At 46.4% G+C, this 24,892-nt stretch overlaps 1 protein-coding gene across 4 annotated transcripts; it reads right to left on the bottom strand.

Annotated features, from left to right (window-relative positions):
• Window positions 1-606: 606 nt before the first annotated feature.
• On the bottom strand, window positions 607-22,591 carry LOC110497192 (nocturnin). 4 transcript variants are annotated; one of them, XM_090188043.1, is made up of 4 exons: window positions 22,156-22,591; window positions 3,400-3,702; window positions 2,905-3,236; window positions 607-2,637 (listed from the first exon to the last, which is right to left on the bottom strand). In XM_090188043.1, exons 1-4 carry the CDS (start codon window positions 22,478-22,480, stop codon window positions 2,107-2,109), a joined length of 1,491 nt encoding a protein of 496 aa, XP_090044169.1. In that variant the 5' UTR covers window positions 22,481-22,591; the 3' UTR covers window positions 607-2,106. The 4 variants fall into 4 exon arrangements, with proteins under 4 accessions (XP_090044169.1, XP_090044173.1, XP_090044172.1 ...); XM_090188047.1 differs by lacking the exon at window positions 22,156-22,591 and adding an exon at window positions 21,192-21,295; XM_090188046.1 differs by lacking the exon at window positions 22,156-22,591 and adding an exon at window positions 9,570-9,869.
• Window positions 22,592-24,892: the final 2,301 nt, after the last annotated feature.

The following is a 24,892-nucleotide window of genomic DNA, read 5'->3' as shown; positions in this document are numbered from 1 at the left end:
CCACCAGGAACCCTTCTCTCTGTTCCAGCCGACATGCAGTGAAATACAACGTAGCTGACGACAACTAGTAACCCTTTGGTTGCCGGGATTCTGTTTCTAAACAGTCCCATTCAGGGTTTAACCAGAACTAGTTGAACGGGAGGCAACAGACTGGCTTCAATGGCTCAGCTGGTTGTTGCAGAGTGACGGCGTTCACCACCCGCCTGACTTACAAACGGCTGTAATGTGTGTAGACGGAGTACAGAAGTTTAGTAGCTCCGTTATTCAGAGTTCTAGGTTCCCATCCCCATCAGGAACATGTGTAGACGGAGTACAGAAGTTTAGTAGCTCCGGTAATCAGAGTTCTAGGTTCCCATCCCCATAAGGAACATGTGTAGACGGAGTACAGAAGTTTAGTAGCTCCGGTTCATTTAATCAGAGTTCTAGGTTCCATCCCCATCAGGAACACACAGCAGACTTCACTATGTCGTAGTTAATGTCCACATTTCACATGCTGGTGATAACTGTAGTTCCACAGCTTACCACCAGGGGACATTGGATGGCATTTCAACTGGTGAGGTAGGAAGTGATTTATAAATGTGTAGAACACCACACAGAGGCAGAAAAGAAGGGCAGATTATTTTATTGCACATAGGCTGACAGTTTGAATATAAACTACTGTCCTGGGACTGATGCTCTGTAAATAACTGGGTCAGTTGGTAGTATGTGGCACCATGCCAGGGATATGGTTTAGTTTCCTACTGGGGCCACCCATACAATGTAGACACACACTACTGGAAGTTTGTTTTGGATAAAATACATCTAGATCCTGTTTACATTACAAATTAAATGTACCGTGGTGGTACACTCACCCCCAGCTGACCAGGGGTACGTTCAGATAGAAATATGCTATTTAGAACAAACGCTCATCTCTGACAGTCATCATCTCTGTATACAGTAAGGAATCACGTTGGCTCTATTTAGTGGTATTTCTATATGCAATGTTCAATAATGTTTTTGTACTGAACAAGTATCAGTAGGCATTAATGACACACCTGACCAGAAAAGGATATATATATATATATATACACACAGTAAGAGCAAAACCCCCCTCTGCAGTTGAGGAAATGCTGATGAACATTACAAAACAAGTTTAACACGTATTCAGACACCTTTACTTTCCCCACATTTTGTTACAGATTCATTTTAAAATGTAATACTTTTCATCAATCGACACCCACAATACCCCGTAATGACAAAGCAAAAACAGGTTAAGACATTTTTACAGAAATGTTTTGGTACCCTTCCCCAGATCTGAACCACGACACAATTCTGTCTCGGAGCTCTACGGACAATTCCATTGTCACGCACTGTCAACTGTGGGGCCTTTATATAGACAGGCGTGTGCCTTTCCAAATCATGTCCAATCAATTGAATTGACCACAGGTGGACTCCAATCCAGTTGTAGAAACATCTCAAGGATGATCAATGGAAACAGGATGCACCTGAGATCAATTTCAAGGCCCATAGCAATACTTTGCTAAAGTGAGGTATTTCTAAAAACATGGTTTTGCTTTGTCCATTGTGAAGAAAAACAATTTTAGAATAAGGCTGTAATGTAACAACATTTTGAAGAAAGTCAAGGTGTCTGAATACTTCCCAAAATGCACTGTAATACTTCAGAATATTTAGGCACGTTAACTCCTAGTTAGCCGGCTAACCCCTTGATCCTGCTCTGTAGGATTACCCGCTTGAACTGAAGCAGCCCAGGACAAGTAGAGTTGAATAGTAGCAGGTAGTGTGCAATCATCACAGTGTCAGAGGTACAACAACAGCAGCTCTACTGTAGACAGGAACCATAGAGCCTAGTTTCAGCAGTCTGTCCAGTCCATTCCTCTCGGTCTCTCCTTCAATCAGAGTGTTTTAAATCGATAACATGACTTCTGAAAAGTAAGCTCACACCAAGCGGGTAGTCTCCTCCCTACTTCCCTCCTCCTGTTCTCCAGTCATCATACTCCAGAGAGATGGGTTCGGACTCAGAGGGACAGTGGTGCTTCTATTCCCTCCATCCCTCGTTCTGTTCCCTCCATCCCTCGTTCTGTCAATCAAATGTCCATATGATCCACTTCACTCCTCCTCCTGCTTTTTAAAGCTGAAGTCACACACCAGCGAGAGGTGATCGGAGGGGTAGTTGTACGACGGAAGCCTGTTGGGGCCAATCTGTTCCTCTGTAGGCATATCCAACACGGCGTCCACACTGAACGCTTCTCTAGAGTACCAGATATAATCCAATGTGTTGCAACACTCTCCCGTCGGCCGGATCTTCCACGTGGTGTAGGCTGGTTCCGAAAGCCCGTCCCGGCTTAACCGTTTATAGGCGGAGTCAAGGATCAACGGTGACGAGGCGAAACGATGGTAGACGTCCTCGGAAGGCACAGCGTTGAAGTCGCCGCAGACGAGGAGAGGGGTGTCTGGGGCGACGCCGATGGGACCCGAAGGACCCCCCGGTGATTGGGTGAGGGTGGTGAGGTTCCGGAGAAGGTCGGAACCCTGGGCACTACGGAGGCATTCCCAGCCGCTCCGGGCTTTGAGGTGCGTCGCGGCAACACACAGCCGCCGGCCTGTCACCCTGCAACGCAGCGTCGTGACGACCGCCACCTGTAGGGAAGACAAATGCATTAAACAGTTAAGGGTTTACGTTCCAGTCTGTATTTTTTAACAATCTACACAAACAGTGGCTGTCCAGGAGGAGGGTTGACCTCTGACCTCTCTTGCCTGTTATAAAATAGGATCCTGTCGGAGTCCTTCATTCCTTGAGGTAATCGACGTGCTTGTAAATCAGAGTTTCCATCCTATTAGACGTTGTCAGACCAGTGATTTACTTCAAGGAAGGAAGGACAGTTCGACTGGCATAGTTTTACAAACCTGGTTGGTGGGTGTGAAAAGGGCACACAGCCGGACATTCACACTATCCACCAAGTCCAACCGGGCTTCATCGTAGAACAGAGCACATCCATCCGGACCGTTGTTGCCCTCCACATCCAAACACGGAGACCAGGGCTTGGGGCAGAAGTTGCCGCGGTAACCCAGGCTGGCCAGGATTGGCTGGAAGGTGTCGTAGTAGTGGTCGACTTCCTGTAGACACAGGATGTGAGGTCGGTAGGTGAGGATCTCTTCTAGGATGAGGTATTTACGCTCCGCCCAGTTCAGGGCTTCCAGGGGACAGTTGACGAAACTGTCCATGCCTTCACCTAGAGCTGGAGGGAGAGAGAATTCATCCGTCAGTCCATCCATCCATCTCACTGTCCTCGATGCCAATTAAAATGAGCAATAATATACCATTTAATAGCCCTGAATGAGATGAAATGTTCATGACTATTTTTGCTAAAGAAAGGCTACAATTTAAAAAAAAACATTTACCTTGAGCCAGTATGTTCCACTGCATAACTCTGATGGTCCTCTGGGTGGCATCGTTGTCCACTTCCTCCCTGTCCACCTCTCCCTCCCCGGGGCAGATGAAGGCTCTGAGGAGGCGAGGAGGCCTGTCCCGTAGAGCCTCCTCACACTCCCTCAGCAGCTGCAGGGGGTGCCCCCCCGGGGGAGAGTGACACCCCTGTGAGGGGGAGGGGTGCTGGGCCAGCGGGGTGGTAGTGGTGCTGGTGCTGACTAGGGTCTGGGCCAGGGAGCTGTAGAGTCTACTGGCACCACTGCCCATTGGACAGACTGGAGAGAGACAGAGAGAGGGTGTAGGGAGATAGAAAACATTGTAGGAGTTGAGTTACAACAATAACATGATAATATGATATTTCACAGGACACTTTAATCCAATACCAAGTCCCAAACTATTTTAACCACAACTCTGTGATCCCCACAACATAGAACCACACAAAGGGCCAACAAGGGTAGCCCGAGGTTGATTCCATCCCAGAAATAGGTGTCAGTCTCTAGGGAGAAGTCCTGCGAACCCTGGGCCTCACTCCCCACGTGTCTGGTTCCTCACACTGTAACAGGGCCTAGTGTTGTACTGATCCATGTCTACTGAAGCTTTTCCCTACACACTGATCTTAGGTCAGTTTTCCCTCCAGCCCTTTATGGTTAAGGATTTGGGGAAGCTGATCCTAGATCTGTGCTTAAGGGTGACATTTATCCTCTCTCTCTCTCTCAATTCAGGGAGGATCCGACTAACCTAATCCCCTTGGTCAATCAGGAGTAAGTTCAAAGGTGAGATTGGGGTTGTTGCCAGGTGAAGGGGTAAAGGTCACCTATTGACTCGCCATTTGACTTGGAACACAGAACATATTGACAACCAAAGGCCTTTTTGTTTTCGCCCCAGAAAGTTTTCTATGAAAAACACTATCTGAATAGGACATCTATGGGTGGACTATCGGAACGGTGTGTGTGTTTGCAAAGCAAATTGTGTGGTTCAGTTCATGTGTGGATACAGAAAGACTGCTTGTTAGCTGGTTCTGACTGTCACAGCTGGCTGATGTGCCTTACCTTGTCCTGGGACAACAGTAGCTCTGTGTGCTATGAGGGAGTGTGTGTGTCATCTCTGGTTTCAGACAGTCAGTGTATATGTGTGTTTCCTTCCTCCATAGTGTGTGTCTCATCTCTGGTTTCAGACAGTCAGTGTATATGTGTGTTTCCTTCCTCCATAGTGTGTGTATTCTTCTGGCTCCGTCTCACTCCACTTTCAGTCGGTCAATATGTGTGTGTGTGTGTGTGTGTGTGTGTGTGTGTAGTATTTATTTCCCTGCTTCCTCTTTACTCTCAACTAGTCACATGCACCAGTGACCCTACAGCCCAGTTTGTAGTGACTGTGTGTGTGAGCACATGGACAACAGTATGCTGTGAGATAAACATCACTGTCAGCTGACTGTGTGTTCCTCTTCTTGCCCACTCTGGACACATGAACCAGTAAGGCTCAGTTTATAAAGGACTCCATCTCCCAGCTCTCACATGAACTAGTAAGGCTCAGTTTATAAAGGACTCCATCTCCCAGCTCTCACATGAACCAGTAAGGCTCAGTTTTTAGTAGGATGACATCTCCCAGCTCTCACATGAACCAGTAAGGCTCAGTTTATAAAGGACTACATCTCCCGGTCTAATGGCAGCTTGTAGTTGGACTACATCTCCCAGCTCTGTCTAGTCTTCATTGTTTCTAAATTCTAGTTGAATCTCTGATGGCCTTCAGTTGAACTGGATTAGCCTCATCTAGTCCCCTGACATTAGTATCTCTCTACCTCAATACTGATCTAGGGTCAGTATGGTTATTAACCTCATGAAGGTAAAAGGTTATGTCTGGAGAAGGGTGATCTGATCCTAGATCTGTGGTTAATGGAAACTCCTGAGTATCTATGAATGGTGAATCAACCCATATAAAAGGGGAAAGGTGATCTGATCCTAGATCTGTGAATGGTGAATCAACCCATTTAAAAGGCGAAGGGTGATCTGATCTAACTGGTGCTCCCAAGAGGAGAAGTTGTCTAAGGCACTGCATCTCAGTGCTAGAGGTGTCACTACAGACCCTGGTTTGATCCCGGGCTGTATCACAACCGGTCGTGATCGTGAGTCCCATAGGGCAGAGTACAATTGGCCCAGTGTCGTCCGGCTTAAGGGAGGGTTTGGCCGGGGTAGGCTGTCATTGTAAAATAAGAATTTGTTCTTCACTGACTTGCCAAGTTAAATACAGTTAAATAAAACAATAATGTATGAGTAAATCAAAACCTAAAACGATTAGGTAGGTTACTAAGCAACAAACAGACCTTTTGTTGACATTACCACTAAAACCTCATCTCTGTGCCAAGACCAATAGCCATCCAGAAACAGTCAGTGGTCAGCAGTTTAACTATCTGCTGTTTGTTCTATTGCTGATTCCTGACGATCTCATACTGGCCCATAGGTCCTGAGGATCTCATACTGGCCCATAGGTCCTGAGGATCTCATACTGGCCCATAGGTCCTGAGGATCTCACACTGGCCCATAGGTCCTGAGGATCTCACACTGGCCCATAGGTCCTGAGGATCTCACACTGGCCCATAGGTCCTGAGGATCTCACACTGGCCCATAGGTCCTGAGGATCTCACACTGGCCCATAGGTCCTGAGGATCTCACACTGGCCCATAGGTCCTGAGGATCTCACACTGGCCCATAGGTCCTGAGGATCTCACACTGGCCCATAGGTCCTGACGATCACACACTGGCCCATAGGTCCTGAGGATCTCACACTGGCCCATAGGTCCTGAGGATCTCATACTGGCCCATAGGTCCTGAGGATCTCATACTGGCCCATAGGTCCTGAGGATCTCACACTGGCCCATAGGTCCTGAGGATCTCACACTGTCCCATAGGTCCTGAGGATCTCACACTGGCCCATATGTCCTGAGGATCTCATACTGGCCCATATGTCCTGAGGACACACCACATGTCCCTCCCTATCTGTTGCTCTGAGACCAGGACATGGCTGTTTACCAGGGTGTGATGAGCAGGTGCATGGTTTGAACCAGAGCTATGGTAACCAGGTCAGACACAGTGATGGATAAAGGTTTTGCTCGTAAACAAATACTGCACGTCGGTCTACATGTTCAGTGTGTCGGTCGCTGACTAATGAACCACATGCATCATATGGATATTTTCCAACAGGATCCCTAGTCTCTGACCCCTAGTCTCTGACCCCCAGTCTCTGACCCCTAGTCTCCGACCCCTAGTCTCTGACCCCTAGTCTCCGACCCCTAGTCTCCGACCCCTAGTCTCTGACCCCTAGTCTCCGACCCCTAGTCTCCGACCCCTAGTCTCCGACCCCTAGTCTCTGACCCCTAGTCTCCGACCCCTTATCTAAACAGATCTGAATCACTACTGCACCTCGTTCTGAACGAAGTCCCTCCATCTAAATGAATGGCAGCTCTGAAGACTCATCACAGAAAGACAACAGAGTTTACATACAGAGAGATGTCGCTAGCGTCCCAGTCCCTTTGCGTCACCTTGACAGTGACCAAGACAACTGTGTGCTTCTCAACCAACATAAACACCTCTGTGTTGACCCACTAGGGGCCCTCGCAAAGTCTGACCTTATTGGGTGAAATAGAACACCCCTCCCCCCAAACAACTCCGCTCTCAACCAAACCAGGATCACACTACAATTTAAGAAAACATCACACACATCTACCAAAACATGAGGATATCCACAACAATATGAAGGAGAATTCATCTGTTACATGACAACATCCAGGAGCTCAATCAGTTAAATAAACACCAGTGGTACTTGTAGTGTACTGGTGTTTCCCTTTTAATTCACTGTCAGATAATCCCCATCTGCAACAAGTCACCTCAGACGTAAGAGAGCCTTTCCCATTACAACGACCAATATAAAACCTGCTAACACAAGACTTTAATAAACACCAGTGGTACTTGTAGTGTACTGGTGTTTCCCTTTTAATTCACTGTCAGATAATCCCCATCAGCAACAAGTCACCTCAGACGTAAGAGAGCCTTTCCCATTACAACGACCAATATAAAACCTGCTAACACAAGACTTTAATAAACACCAGTGGTACTTGTAGTGTACTGGTGTTTCCCTTTTAATTCACTGTCAGATAATCCCCATCTGCAACAAGTCACCTCAGACGTAAGAGAGCCTTTCCCATTACAACGACCAATATAAAACCTGCTAACACAAGACTTTAATAAACACCAGTGGTACTTGTAGTGTACTGGTGTTTCCCTTTTAATTCACTGTCAGATAATCCCCATCAGCAACAAGTCACCTCAGACGTAAGAGAGCCTTTCCCATTACAACGACCAATATAAAACCTGCTAACACAAGACTTTAATAAACACCAGTGGTACTTGTAGTGTACTGGTGTTTCCCTTTTAATTCACTGTCAGATAATCCCCATCAGCAACAAGTCACCTCAGACGTAAGAGAGCCTTTCCCATTACAACGACCAATATAAAACCTGCTAACACAAGACTTTAATAAACACCAGTGGTACTTGTAGTGTACTGGTTTTTCCCTTTTAATTCACTGTCAGATAATCCCCATCTGTCACCTCAGACGTAAGAGAGCCTTTCCCATTACAACGACCAATATAAAACCTGCTAACACAAGACTTTAATAAACACCAGTGGTACTTGTAGTGTACTGGTTTTTCCCTTTTAATTCACTGTCAGATAATCCCCATCTGTCACCTCAGACGTAAGAGAGCCTTTCCCATTACAACGACCAATATAAAACCTGCTAACACAAGACTTTAATAAACACCAGTGGTACTTGTAGTGTACTGGTGTTTCCCTTTTAATTCACTGTCAGATAATCCCCATCTGCAACAAGTCACCTCAGACGTAAGAGAGCCTTTCCCATTACAACGACCAATATAAAACCTGCTAACACAAGACTTTAATAAACACCAGTGGTACTTGTAGTGTACTGGTGTTTCCCTTTTAATTCACTGTCAGATAATCCCCATCAGCAACAAGTCACCTCAGACGTAAGAGAGCCTTTCCCATTACAACGACCAATATAAACCTGCTAACACAAGACTTTAATAAACACCAGTGGTACTTGTAGTGTACTGGTGTTTCCCTTTTAATTCACTGTCAGATAATCCCCATCAGCAACAAGTCACCTCAGACGTAAGAGAGCCTTTCCCATTACAACGACCAATATAAAACCTGCTAACACAAGACTTTAATTAACACCAGTGGTACTTGTAGTGTACTGGTGTTTCCCTTTTAATTCACTGTCAGATAATCCCCATCAGCAACAAGTCACCTCAGACGTAAGAGAGCCTTTCCCATTACAACGACCAATATAAAACCTGCTAACACAAGACTTTAATTAACACCAGTGGTACTTGCAGTGTACTGGTGTTTCCCTTTTAATTCACTGTCAGATAATCCCCATCTGCAACAAGTCACCTCAGACGCAAGAGAGCCTTTCCCATTACAACGACCAATATAAAACCTGCTAACACAAGACTTTAATAAACACCAGTGGTACTTGTAGTGTACTGGTGTTTCCCTTTTAATTCACTGTCAGATAATCCCCATCTGCAACAAGTCACCTCAGACGTAAGAGAGCCTTTCCCATTACAACGACCAATATAAAACCTGCTAACACAAGACTTTAATAAACACCAGTGGTACTTGTAGTGTACTGGTGTTTCCCTTTTAATTCACTGTCAGATAATCCCCATCAGCAACAAGTCACCTCAGACGTAAGAGAGCCTTTCCCATTACAACGACCAATATAAAACCTGCTAACACAAGACTTTAATAAACACCAGTGGTACTTGTAGTGTACTGGTGTTTCCCTTTTAATTCACTGTCAGATAATCCCCATCAGCAACAAGTCACCTCAGACGTAAGAGAGCCTTTCCCATTACAACGACCAATATAAAACCTGCTAACACAAGACTTTAATAAACACCAGTGGTACTTGTAGTGTACTGGTGTTTCCCTTTTAATTCACTGTCAGATAATCCCCATCTGCAACAAGTCACCTCAGACGTAAGAGAGCCTTTCCCATTACAACGACCAATATAAAACCTGCTAACACAAGACTTTAATAAACATACCACAGTCATGCTCACCCATAGTTTCCATCAGTCTCTTCCTTCCGTGTGTATCTGACTGACAGTCTTGAGAAAGAACCGGCAGTAAAATGTTGCTCAACGTTTGATAAACACTTGGTGTCTCGTCTCTCGTCGAGTGTCTGAGAGACGTACTCAGTGTGTTTCTGAGTGAGCTCAATGTTCACTACACCTTATAACCCAGAGGGAGGGAGGGAGGGAGGGCGGGAGAACAGAAAGAGGGAAGGGAGGGAGGGAGGGAAGGGGAGAGAGAGAGAGATTAGGAGGGAGTGAGGGCAGCAGTCCATATGAGGCGTCACCACAGATCATGTGCTTGGGGACAGGATATAAAGCTACACAATCTCAACCGCTGATTCACACACACAGGGTGCGTTCTTGTATAAACAGACGTAGACGTAGGGAGGGTTATTTCACCACACAGGGTTTGTGGTTTGGTTCATGATAATAGAGTTAGTGGAATCAATGTCAGTCCTTAGCCAACAGCCACTTCAGCGTCACACACAGTTCCTCAATACGTCCAGAGACAGAACGGTGACATGAGACGTCCACAGACCCGTTGTATCTGCTCATGTTCCTGACCACAGATGACGTAGGAAAAACACATTTATTCAAGCATTTCAGAAATTAAATTTTTCCACTTCATATTGTCTAACTGTCCTCTCCTCTCCTATCGTGTCTAACTGTCCTCTCCTCTCCTATCGTGTCTAACTGTCCTCTCCTCTCCTATCATGTCTAACTGTCCTCTCCTCTCCTATCATGTCTAACTGTCCTCTCCTCTCCTATCGTGTCTAACTGTCCTCTCCTCTCCTATCGTGTCTAACTGTCCTCTCCTCTCCTATCGTGTCTAACTGTCCTCTCCTCTCCTATCGTGTCTAACTGTCCTCTCCTCTCCTATCGTGTCTAACTGTCCTCTCCTCTCCTATCGTGTCTAACGGTCCTCTCCTCTCCTATCATGTCTAACTGTCCTCTCCTATCGTGTCTAACTGTCCTCTCCTATCATGTCTAACTGTCCTCTCCTATCATGTCTAACTGTCCTCTCCTCTCCTATCATGTCTAACTGTCCTCTCCTATCATGTCTAACTGTCCTCTCCTATCATGTCTAACTGTCCTCTCCTCTCCTATCATGTCTAACTGTCCTCTCCTATCATGTCTAACTGTCCTCTCCTATCATGTCTAACTGTCCTCTCCTATCATGTCTAACTGTCCTCTCCTATCATGTCTAACTGTCCTCTCCTCTCCTATCATGTCTAACTGTCCTCTCCTCTCCTATCATGTCTAACTGTCCTATCCTATCCTCTCCTATCATGTCGAACTGTCCTCTCCTCTCTTATCATGTCTAACTGTCCTCTCCTCTCTTATCATGTCTAACTGTCCTCTCCTCTCCTATCATGTCTAACTGTCCTCTCCTCTCCTATCATGTCTAACTGTCCTATCCTATCCTCTCCTATCATGTCGAACTGTCCTCTCCTCTCTTATCATGTCTAACTGTCCTCTCCTATCATGTCTAACTGTCCTCTCCTCTCCTATCATGTCTAACTGTCCTCTCCTCTCCTATCATGTCTAACTGTCCTCTCCTATCATGTCTAACTGTCCTCTCCTATCATGTCTAACTGTCCTCTCCTATCATGTCTAACTGTCCTCTCCTATCGTGTCTAACTGTCCTCTCCTATCATGTCTAACTGTCCTCTCCTATCATGTCTAACTGTCCTCTCCTCTCCTATCATGTCTAACTGTCCTCTCCTATCATGTCTAACTGTCCTCTCCTATCATGTCTAACTGTCCTCTCCTCTCCTATCATGTCTAACTGTCCTCTCCTATCATGTCTAACTGTCCTCTCCTATCATGTCTAACTGTCCTCTCCTATCATGTCTAACTGTCCTCTCCTCTCCTATCATGTCTAACTGTCCTCTCCTCTCCTATCATGTCTAACTGTCCTATCCTATCCTCTCCTATCATGTCGAACTGTCCTCTCCTCTCTTATCATGTCTAACTGTCCTCTCCTCTCTTATCATGTCTAACTGTCCTCTCCTCTCCTATCATGTCTAACTGTCCTCTCCTATCATGTCTAACTGTCCTCTCCTCTCCTATCATGTCTAACTGTCCTATCCTATCCTCTCCTATCATGTCGAACTGTCCTCTCCTCTCTTATCATGTCTAACTGTCCTCTCCTATCATGTCTAACTGTCCTCTCCTATCATGTCTAACTGTCCTCTCCTCTCCTATCATGTCTAACTGTCCTCTCCTATCATGTCTAACTGTCCTCTCCTATCATGTCTAACTGTCCTCTCCTCTCCTATCATGTCGAACTGTCCTCTCCTCTCTTATCATGTCTAACTGTCCTATCCTCTCGGTCTCCCTATCTTGAGGGAGGATGGGGAGTAAGTCTCACGGATTCCCCTAATCTTTGTCGGCTGGGTAGCAGGCCCGTACGGGAGTTGTAGCGATGAGACAACATAGTAGCTACTAAACAATTGGATACCACGAAAATGGGGAGAAAAATATATATATTTTTAAATGAAATGAAACAGATGGAGGCCCAGCTAAAATAGTCAATAAAGTTTATTCACGAGATGTCATATCTTATTGGAGAGAAGGGCAGAGACAGAGACAGAGACAGACAGACAAGGGCATATCAGAGCAGTAGACAGACAGGCAGACAGAGAGAGAGAGAAGGGTAGATCAGAGCAGTAGACAGACAGAGAAGGGCAGATCAGAGCAGACAGACTGTGTGAGAAGGGTAGATCAGAGCAGACAGACTGTGTGAGAAGGGTAGATCAGAGCAGACAGACTGTGTGAGAAGGGTAGATCAGAGCAGACAGACTGTGTGAGAAGGGTAGATCAGAGCAGACAGACTGTGAGAAGGGTAGATCAGAGCAGACAGACTGTGTGAGAAGGGTAGATCAGAGCAAACAGACTGTGTGAGAAGGGTACATCAGAGAAGCAGAGGGGATGGAACACACAGTACACTGCCAGGGTGGAAATGTCAATGTGTCACGCACGGATAAAGTGACACTGTCTGAGTGAACATCTCTCTGAGACGGTGTGTGTGTGTACTGTGTGTGTGTGTACTGTGTGTGTGTATTGTGTGTGTGTGTGTGTGTGTGGGTGAGAGAGAGTACATACCAGTGTGTCCTTCAATTAAATGCCAGATAACTTTCCACTGGCTTACCTGCTCATGTCATTTCTATACCACTTGGCCCTAATATTAGAAATTAGACCAATTAACTCATATATATATACACACACACACACACACACACACACACACACACACACACACACACACACACACACACACACACACACACACACACACACACACACACACACACACAACCAGTTGAAGTCGGAAGTTTACATACACCTTAGCCAAATACATTTAAACTAAGTTTTTCACAATTCCTGACATTTAATCCTAGTAAAAATTCCCTGTCTTAGGTCAGTTAGAATCACCACTTTATTTTAAGAATGTGAAATGTCAGAATAATACTGGAGAGAATGATTTATTTCAGCTTGTATTTCTTTCATCACATTCCCAGTGGGTCAAAAGTTTACATACACTCAATTAGTATTTGGTAGCATTGCCTTTAAATTGTTTAACTTGGGTCAAATGTTTTGGGTAGGCTTCCACAAGCTTCCCACAATAAGTTGGGTGAGTTTTGGCCCATTCCTCCTGACAGAGCTAGTGTAACTGAGTCAGGTTTGTAGGCCTCCTTTCTCGCACATGCTTTTTCCATTCTGCCCACATATTTTTGATAGGATTAAGGTCAGGGCTTTGTGATGGCCACTCCAATACCTTGACTTTGTTGTCCTTAAGACATTTTGACACAACTTTGGAAGTATGCTTGGGGTCATTGTCCATTTGGAAGACCCATTTGTGACCAAGCTTTAACTTCCTGACTGATGTCTTGAGATGTTGCTTCAATATATCCACTTAATTTTCCTACCTCATGATGCCAACTATTTTGTGAGGTGCACCAGTCCCTCCTGCAGCAGCACCCCCACAACATGATGCTGCCACCCCCACAACATGATGCTGCCACCCCCACAACATGATGCTGCCACCCCGTGCTTCAATGTTGGGATGGTTTTCTTCAGCTTGCAAGAATCCCCCTTTTTCCTCTAGATATAACTAGACTACACCCATCTATACAACTAGGCCCTAGATATAACTAGACTACACACATCTATACCACTAGACTACACCACTAGACCTATCTATACCACTAGGACCTAGATATAACCAGACCCATCTAACTAGACTACACCCATCTATACCACTAGATTACACCCATCTATACCACTAGACTACACCCATCTATACCACTAGACTAGACCCATCTATACAACTAGGACCTTGATATAACTAGACTACACCCATCTATACAACTAGGACCTAGATATAACTAGACTACACCCATCTATACAACTAGGACCTAGATATAACTAGACTACACCCATCTATACAACTAGGACCTAGATATAACTAGACTACACCCATCTATACAACTAGGACCTAGATATAACTAGACTACACCCATCTATACAACTAGGACCTTGATATAACTAGACTACACCCATCTATACAACTAGGACCTTGATATAACTAGACTACACCCATCTATACAACTAGGACCTAGATATAACTAGACTACACCCATCTATACAACTAGGACCTAGATATAACTAGACTACACCCATCTATACCACTAGGCCCTAGATATAGCTAGACTACACCCATCTATACAACTAGGCCCTAGATATAGCTAGACTACACCCATCTATACAACTAGGACCTAGATATAGCTAGACTACACCCATCTATACCACTAGGCCCTAGATATAGCTAGACTACACCCATCTATACCACTAGGCCCTAGATATAGCTAGACTACACCCATCTATACAACTAGACTACACCACTAGACCCATCTAACTAGACTACACCCATCTATACAACTAGGACCTAGATATAACTAGACTACACCCATCTATACCACTAGACTACACCCATCTATACCACTAGACTACACCACTAGATCTATCTAACTAGACTACACCCATCTATACCACTAGACTACACCACTAGACCCATCAATACCACTAGGCCCTAGATATAACTAGATTACACCCATCTATACCACTAGACTACACCCATCTATACCGCTAGACTACACCACTAGATCTATCTAACTAGACTACACCCATCTATACAACTAGGACCTAGATATAACTAGACTACACCCATCTATACCACTAGGCCCTAGATATAACTAGACTACACCCATCTATACCACTAGGACCTAGATATAACTAGACTACACCCATCTATACCACTAGACTAGACCCATCTATACCACTAGGCCCTAGATATAACTAGACTACACCCATCTATACCACTAGGACCTAGATATAACTAGACTACACCCATCTATACCACTAGACTAGACCCATATATACCACTAGGCCATAGATATAACTAGACTACACCCATCTATACAACTAGACCCATCTATACCACTAGACTAGACCCATCTATACCACTAGACTAGACCCATCTATACCACTAGGCCCTAGATATAGCTAGACTAGACCAATCTATACCACTAGGCCCTAGATATAACTAGACTACACCACTAGACCCATCTATACCACTAGGCCCTAGATATAACTAGACTACACCACTAGACCCATCTATACCACTAGACTAGACCCATCTATACCACTAGGCCCTAGATATAGCTAGACTAGACCCATCTATACAACTAGACCCATCTATACAACTAGACCCATCTATACCACTAGACCCATCTACACAACTAGACCCATCTATACAACTAGACCCATCTATACCACTAGGCCCTAGATATAAATACACCCATCTATACCACTAGGCCCTAGATATAACTAGACTAGACCCATCTATACTACTAGGCCCTAGATATAAATACACCCATCTATACCACTAGGCCCTAGATATAACTAGACTACACCACTAGACCCATCTATACCACTAGACTAGACCCATCTATACCACTAGGCCCTAGATATAGCTAGACTAGACCCATCTATACAACTAGACCCATCTATACCACTAGGCCCTAGATATAAATACACCCATCTATACCACTAGGCCCTAGATATAACTAGACTACACCACTAGACCCATCTATACCACTAGGCCCTAGATATAACTAGACTACACCACTAGACCCATCTATACCACTAGACCCTAGATATAGCTAGACTAGACCCATCTATACAACTAGACCCATCTATACCACTAGACTAGACCCTTAGGACCAAACATTGGCTGGCTATATAAATGATGGTTAACACTGATACTGCTTGACTGCCCACACAGAACTCAATGTTTTTTGTAATGACACGTGATGTGAGAGATACTCAACAGTTCCCAAAGCCACTCTACCATCATACAACCTAGAGGTCGTACCAGGTCCGTCCATCTCACACCAGGTCTCATACCTACAGAGAACGGGATGTCATTTGAAGAAGGACGTCTTAGCTGTTCCATCCATTGTCTACAAAACATTCCGGCTACGCTGTAGAATTCCAGAATAGAACACCGCTGGGAATGTCTTCTGAAATCAAACACACACCACCATTCTACAATACAGGTTTCCCAAAACATAACCTCTACAGATGTATTTAAACACAGCCAATCCTCTACTATATTACACAACAGCTGCCTCAGATACACAGACATGGTGTGCCATCGACTAGTTCTGGTTAAACAGGCAGGCTTGAACATGCCTGGTACTAACTGGGAGGGAACCATATGTTCTGATTACTCAACTGTTACATAGCCCTCGGTAAAAGGACCAGAGCCAACAGGAGGCTGGGTGTCAACCCAGTAACCCAGCTAGCAGGTCTCTACTGGAGCACGGTGAGGGACGGGCCCAGTAACCCAGCTAGCTGGTCTCTACTGGAGCACGGTGAGGGATGGGCCCAGTAACCCAGCTAGCAGGTCTCTACTGGAGCACGGTGAGGGACGGGCCCAGTAACCCAGCTAGCAGGTCTCTACTGGAGCGCAGTGAGGGATGGGCCCAGTAACCCAGCTAGCAGGTCTCTACTGGAGCACGGTGAGGGACGGGCCCAGTAACCCAGCTAGCAGGTCTCTACTGGAGCACGGTGAGGGACGGGCCCAGTAACCCAGCTAGCAGGTCTCTACTGGAGCACGGTGAGGGACGGGCCCAGTAACCCAGCTAGCAGGTCTCTACTGGAGCGCGGTGAGGGACGGGCCCAGTAACCCAGCTAGCAGGTCTCTACTGGACCGCGGTGAGGGACGGGCCCAGTAACCCAGCTAGCAGGTCTCTACTGGAGCGCGGTGAGGGACGGGCCCAGTAACCCAGCTAGCAGGTCTCTACTGGAGCGCGGTGAGGGACGGGCCCAGTAACCCAGCTAGCAGGTCTCTACTGGAGCACGTTGAGGGATGGGCCCAGTAACCCAGCTAGCAGGTCTCTACTGGAGCACGTTGAGGGACGGGCCCAGTAACCCAGCTAGCAGGTCTCTACTGGAGCACGGTGAGGGACGGGCCCAGTAACCCAGCTAGCAGGTCTCTACTGGAGCACGGTGAGGGACGGGCCCAGTAACCCAGCTAGCAGGTCTCTACTGGAGCGCGGTGAGGGACGGGCCCAGTAACCCAGCTAGCAGGTCTCTACTGGACCGCGGTGAGGGACGGGCCCAGTAACCCAGCTAGCAGGTCTCTACTGGAGCGCGGTGAGGGACGGGCCCAGTAACCCAGCTAGCAGGTCTCTACTGGAGCGCGGTGAGGGACGGGCCCAGTAACCCAGCTAGCAGGTCTCTACTGGAGCACGTTGAGGGATGGGCCCAGTAACCCAGCTAGCAGGTCTCTACTGGAGCACGTTGAGGGACGGGCCCAGTAACCCAGCTAGCAGGTCTCTACTGGAGCACGGTGAGGGACGGGCCCAGTAACCCAGCTAGCAGGTCTCTACTGGAGCACGGTGAGGGACGGGCCCAGTAACCCAGCTAGCAGGTCTCTACTGGAGCACGGTGAGGGACGGGCCCAGTAACCCAGCTAGCAGGTCTCTACTGGAGCACGGTGAGGGACGGGCCCAGTAACCCAGCTAGCAGGTCTCTACTGGAGCACGGTGAGGGACGGGCCCAGTAACCCAGCTAGCAGGTCTCTACTGGAGCACGGTGAGGGACGGGCCCAGTAACCCAGCTAGCAGGTCTCTACTGGAGCACGGTGAGGGACGGGCCCAGTAACCCAGCTAGGAGGTCTCTACTGGACCACGGTGGGGGACGGGCCCAGTAACCCAGCTAGGAGGTCTCTACTGGAGCACGGTGAGGGACGGGCCCAGTAACGCAGCTAGCAGGTCTCTACTGGAGCACGGTGAGGGACGGGCCCAGTAACCCAGCTAGCAGGTCTCTACTGGAGCACGGTGAGGGACGGGCCCAGTAACGCAGCTAGGAGGTCTCTACTGGAGCGCAGTGAGGGACGGGCCCAGTAACCCAGCTAGGAGGTCTCTACTGGAGCACGGTGGGGGACGGGCCCAGTAACGCAGCTAGCAGGTCTCTACTGGAGCGCGGTGAGGGACGGGCCCAGTAACCCAGCTAGCAGGTCTCTACTGGGATGGGTATAGTTGTGACATTCAAATGGTTTTAATGGTCTCCAAAACCTTCAATTGTAACCTCTGGTCTCGTTGTTCTACAAAAGGGCCAGATCAGCCCCCTACAGCGTTTCCACTGGGTGATCTAGACATCTACCAGATCAGCCCCCTACAGCGTTTCCACTGGGTGATCTAGACATCTACCCGATCAGCCTCCTACAGCGTTTCCACAGGGTGATCTAGACATCTACCCGATCAGCCTCCTACAGCGTTTCCACTGGGTGATCTAGACATCTACCCGATCAGCCTCCTACAGCGTTTCCACTGGGTGATCTAGACATCTACCCGATCAGCCTCCTACAGCGTTTCCACTGGGTGATCTAGACATCTACCCGATCAGCCTCCTACAGCGTTTCCACTGGGTGATCTAGACATCTACCCGATCAGCCTCCTACAGCGTTTCCACTGGGTGATCTAGACATCTACTAGATCAGCCTCCTACAGCGTTTCCACTGGGTGATCTCGACATCTACTAGATCAGCCTCCTACAGCGTTTCCACTGGGTGATCTAGACATCTACTAGATCATGGAAGATATTTGCTCATGGCTAAAATGATTAAGTAAGTAAGTTAGGTCGGCCACACCATAAAGGGGCAGAGCCTACAACAGTGTTGCCACTAATGGGTTCCATCTATCCATCTCTAGAAAACTAAATTAAACGTGGCGGTTTCCCGGACACGGATAAAGCCTAGTCCTGGACTAAAAAGCACTTTCAATTGGGATTCTCTAAAGAGCTTGCTTTTTAATCCAATGCCTAACCACTATCCAGGAAACCACCCCCAATGGTTTTGTCAGAGTTCTGCCATGAACAGACACAGGTCTGAAAGAGTCTGGTACCAACACGCAGGCCTACACGTCTTAGGAAAGTGTAGGAGCACGGTGAGGGAAGGTGTAGGGCAACAAGTTTGTTGAAGGCCCCAGTGCAGTTTGCTAAAGGCCCCAGTGCAGTTTGCTAAAGGCCCCAGTGCAGTTTGCTAAAGGCCCCAGTACAGTTTGCTAAAGGCCCCAGTGCAGTTTGCTAAAGGCCCCAGTACAGTTTGCTAAAGGCCCCAGTGCAGTTTGCTAAAGGCCCCAGTGCAGTTTGCTAAAGGCCCCAGTGCAGTTTGCTAAAGACCCCAGTGCAGTTTGTCAAAGGCCCAGTGCAGTTTGTCAAAGTTCCAGTGCAGTTTGAAGCTAGGGGGCACTATTTTTATGTTTGGAAAAATAACGTTCCCAAAGTAAACGGCCTATTTCTTAGGGCCAGATGCTAGAATATGCATATAATTGACAGATTAGGATAGAAAACACTCTAAAGTTTCCAAAACTGTCAAAATTGTGTCGGAATTAAACAGAACTGATATTGCAGGCTAAAACCTGAGGAAAATCCAATCAGGAAGTGCCTGTTTTTGAAACCTCTTGTTATGCATCCCTATTGCCCATTTAAAAGGGATATCAACCAGATTCCTTTTTCTATGGCTTCCCTAAGTTGTCAGCCTTTAGACATAGTTTCAGGCTTTTATTTTGAAGAATTGGCGTGAACGACCACATTGCGTAAGTGGATGGGGGCTCTCAGAGTGAGATGTGCGCAAAAGAGAAATGCGGCCATTGTTCCTCCCGGTCCTAGTGAAAAGCCAACTGTCCCGGTTGATATATTATCGAATAAATATTTGAAAAACACCCTGAGGATTGATTATAAAAAATGTTTGACATGTTTCTGTGGACATTATGGATATAATTTGGAATTTTTGTCTGCGTTGTCGTGACCGCTCTTTCCGGTGGATTCCTGGGCATAACGCACCAAACTAACGGAGGTATTTGGATATAAAAAAATATCTTTATGGAACAAAAGGAACATTTGTTGTCTAACTGGGAGTCTCGTGAGTGAAAACATCCGAAGATCATCAAAGGTAAACGATTCATTTGATTTCTGCTTTTCTGATTCGTGACCGAGCTACCTGATGCTAAGTGTACTTAATGTTTTGTCTAGTGATCGATAAACTTAAACAAACGCTTGGATTGATTTCATGAATATTTTCTAGTAATATTATTTGACTGTGGCGCTACGCTATTCAGCGTTGCTGATGACAATTATCCCGGATCCGGGATGGATGGTTCAGAGAGGTTAATCCAATTGAGAATCTGTGGTATGACTTAAAGATTGTTGTACACGAGCGGAACCCATCCAACTTGAAGGAGCTGGAGCAGTTTTGCCTTGAAGAATGGACAGAAATCCCAGTGGCTCGATGTGCCAAGCTTATAGAGACATACCAAGAGACTGTCAGCTGTTATTGCTGTGAATGGAGGCTCTACATAGTATTGACTTTGAGGGGGGCACGCTCCAGTTCAGTTTTTTGTCTTATTTCTTTCACAAAAAATATTTTGCATCTTCAAAGTGGTAGGCATGTTGTGTAAATCAAAGTGATTGTACAACCCTCCCCCAAAATCTATTTTAATTCCAGGTTATAAGGCAACAAAATAGGAAAAATATCAAAGGGGGTGAATACTTTGACAAGTCACTGTACATCAAACAACATACAACAATCTTACCCACAAGCCCCAGAGAGAGAGAGAGAATAAAACAGTTTGCTTGAGAGTAGAGTGTTATTCCATAACTGTTCCAGAGCCATGAAAAAGATCGAGAAAATGAAAGAGAGTTGAGCAATGAACCAACAGTAGAAGAGGTTCAACTTCAAAAACATGGTTAGAATCCTGGTAGACAGGCTACTGTTGAAACGTTCTATAAAACATGGTTAGAATCCTGGTTGACAGGCTACTGTTGAAACGTTCTATAAAACATGGTTAGAATCCTGGTTGACAGGCTACTGTTGAAACGTTCTATAAAACATGGTTAGAATCCTGGTTGACAGGCTACTGTTGAAACGTTCTATAAAACATGGTTAGAATCCTGGTAGACAGACTACTGTTGAAACGTTCTATAAAACATGGTTAGAATCCTGGTTGACAGGCTACTGTTGAAACGTTAACTTACCAGACTGGAGCTATCGTATCCTCAACAGATTCACTGTGTGTGCGTTTCTTACTCCTGCGTGTCCAGTATGTGTGTGTGACCGTGTGGAGAAGCGTGGTAGCGCTGTGCTTTTCAACAGCTGCACTACAAGGTCATTGGAATGAGTCAGTGTGAAAACATGGGTTCTACTGTCACCTACTGGTGAACTGGAGAAACAGCAGCTATGTAAATGACCGTTCAGGTATGTTGGCGCAGGGCCAGAAGCAAAAGCCTCCACACGCAAAGTTGAGATAGAGAACCAGGGGGTAGCCTTTTCAAATCAGAGGCTGTGCTGGATGGATGTCTGCTGTTTCTCCTTCTCTAACATACCTGACCCAAATCTATGAACCCAGCTCCTGGTGTTAGAGTAGGGCTGGAGCAAAAGCCTGCAGTTGCCATGTGAAAGGCGGAGGAGAGCCTTTGAAGTAATGCAAGCGCTTTGGGGGTTAAATTATTGGAATGACGTTTAGAATTTGTGGAACAAACATGCACATTCCCAACTTGCATAAATGGAGGCATTTATGTATATATAATATTCTTATAGTTTAAACGAGATTACCCCTGATACAATACCACTGGACATGAATCATAACTTTGTTGCATTTTCTAATGATGCTTTTAGAGTAGTTACCAGCTTCGCTTCTCTCAACAACAGCACAATTAACTATGTTGTAGTGACTTGAACCCAACACTTAACGACCTCGTCAAGAGGTTTGGACCTCCTTGCGTAACGGGTTTTGATTTGACCCGATTTCGAGTCCCAATCGGGGCCACCCCCCGAATTTGCTAGGATATCTAAGTTACATCTTTACAAGATGCCCATCTTTAAATCAGTAAGAGAACATTTCAAACTTTAGCATTAAGTCTTGGATCGATAAGAGTTGAGACACCATTTATCTGACTCGTTGAGTGATTGTGCTGTAACATTGTTACTAAACCAACTCACCGTTTCCGGAACCTGCGAAGCGTTCCCGTCTTGTTTGGATCGCAGGTTTCTTCCGTGTATTGTTAAGATTATCGCTGTAGGTCTCCGAATAATAAGGAGAACCCGCCCGTGAATTCAGCAACCCCGGGTTCATCACGAGCATGCCGTGCTTGGACGCACAGAAAGCCGGTAACTCTTTAGGCAGCGTCAGTAGACTACTTGACAGTCGTGACGCCGCAGGACTTTGATGATACATGGCATTTGCAGGTGGTGGTTCCGTCTCTTTTTCACCGGGGCTTTGCCCACCTGTGGGGTAATCACTGTTTATCTCCCTGTGTGCGTGCATGTCGCGGATCGGATTACCGGTTAAAAGATATTCAAAAACGATGTTAACTTCTCTTTAGTAGTCTTGAGCCTTATGAGATTGGGCAAAAGGCGACACCTAATGTCTCCAGCTTCAGAAAAAGGACACTTCCCGTCACTCTTTCGTAACTAGGGACTCCGCTTCTCCTTTCATAATAACAGCAAGGCCTGCCAAGCAGGTTTTTGGGTGTCACTTAGTACAGAGGTTCTGTAACCACTTCTGATTCTGAAAGAAAAAACTATTCTGAAAGTAGCATTACTCTTTACACTGGCAACCATATACAACGCATATCGTGGTACTTGTGAAAAGTCAAGGAATAGAATTACATTTTAAAATCCCTAAAAAATAAATTATGCATGGGTTTTAGTTTAATTTGCTTCCGCCTTGATCACACCGACAGTGTTAGGCATTTTTAGTACACCGTAAGTACCTTCGTGTCCAATGGAACGTTGCGTTTGCCCTGCAGTGCGTTCTTTGTTGCGCGCACGGTGACGTATGCGTGAAACTGTATGCGTTGACGGCTTGACAGAAATGGTAGCAGAAGGTGAATGTTGAACTTTTGTTGCGCACATATCCAGATGATGCTTCGTACTATATTACGCTCAGTGTGATCAAGGCGTTAGTCCTCTATCGCAGGGTTTCTGAACTCGGTCCTTGGGTCCCCTCCTTGGTGCTCGTTTTGGGGGGTTTTCCCCAGCAATACACAACTGGTTCAAATAACTAACTCATCATCAAGCTTTAATCATTTGAAGCTGGTTAACTACCTCTACCTGTATGTTTCATCACCCTTGTGCTCCAACACATCCTCCTCTCCCTCTGGTTTACGACCTCTACCTGTATGTTTCATCACCCTTGTGCTCCAACACAGCCTCCTCTCCCTCTGGTTAACTACCTCTAGCTGCATGTTTCATCACCCTCGTGCTCCAACACAGCCTCCTCTCCCTCTGGTTAACTACCTCTACCTGTATGTTTCATCACCCTTGTGCTCCAACACATCCTCCTCTCCCTCTGGTTTACGACCTCTACCTGTATGTTTCATCACCCTCGTGCTCCAACACAGCCTCCTCTCCCTCTGGTTAACTACCTCTACCTGTATGTTTCATCACCCTCGTGCTCCAACACAGCCTCCTCTCCCTCTGGTTAACTACCTCTACCTGTATGTTTCATCACCCTTGTGTTTCATAAAGCACCTAGCATCCCAAATGGCACCATGTTCCCTTTATAGCACAGGAGGTTGGTGGCATCTTAGTTGGGGGAAGACAGGCTCGTGGTAATGCTATAAAACACATGGTTTCTATGTGTTTGATGCCATTCCATTCTCTCCCAGACACTATTATGAGCCGTCCTCCCCTCAGCAGCCTCCACTGATATAGTACTTTACTTCTGACCAGAGTATTAGGCAATAGGGTGCCATTTGGGACGTCCTATGATCCACAAGTAAACACACAGAACAGTTTTCCCGGGCCAGGATCCAGTATTAAACCATGACCAAAGGACAATCAGCCAGGACCGACGGGCCAGGATCCAGTATTAAACCATGACCCAAGGACAATCAGCCAGGACTGATGGGCCAGGATCCAGTATTAAACCATGACCCAAGGACAATCAGCCAGGACTGATGGGCCAGGATCCAGTATTAAACCATGACCCAAGGACAATCAGCCAGGACCGACGGGCCAGGATCCAGTATTAAACCATGACCCAAGAACAATCAGCCAGGACCGACGGGCCAGGATCCAGTATTAAACCATGACCCAAGGACAATCAGCCAGGACTGACGGGCCACGATCCAGTATTAAACCATGACCAAAGGACAATCAGCCAGGACCAACGGGCCAGGATCCAGTATTAAACCATGACCCAAGGACAATCAGCCAGGACTGACGGGCCAGGATCCAGTATTAAACCATGACCCAAGGACAATCAGCCAGGACCGACGGGCCAAGATCCAGTATTAAACCATGACCCAAGGACAATCAGCCAGGACTGACGGGCCAGGATCCAGTATTAAACCATGACCCAAGGACAATCAGCCAGGACTGACGGGCCAGGATCCAGTATTAAACCATGACCCAAGTGAAATCAGCCAGGACTGACAGTCAAGCTGCTGTGTGTTTGTTTACTGTGAGGAGTTAGAGGAGGAAGCAGAGGAGGAAAAGAGGAGAAGGAGGAGGAGGAGAGTGGAAGTGAAGGAGGAAGAGAGGCTAGAGGAGGAGCAGAAGGGGATAACAGAGCTCAGAACATTCTGTTATTTTCCACTAGACAGACTACTGCATGTTGACCTATATCCTCCAGACAGACTACTGCATGTTGACCCGTGTCCTCCAGACAGACTACTGCATGTTGACCTGTGTCCTCCAGACAGACTACTGCATGTTGACCTGTATCCTCTAG

Source organism: Oncorhynchus mykiss, chromosome 10, assembly GCF_057628025.1.
Source record: "Oncorhynchus mykiss isolate SJ-2025 chromosome 10, ASM5762802v1, whole genome shotgun sequence".
In the NCBI taxonomy this organism is placed as follows: domain Eukaryota; kingdom Metazoa; phylum Chordata; class Actinopteri; order Salmoniformes; family Salmonidae; genus Oncorhynchus; species Oncorhynchus mykiss.
This window is presented reverse-complemented; position numbering and strand designations above follow the sequence as displayed.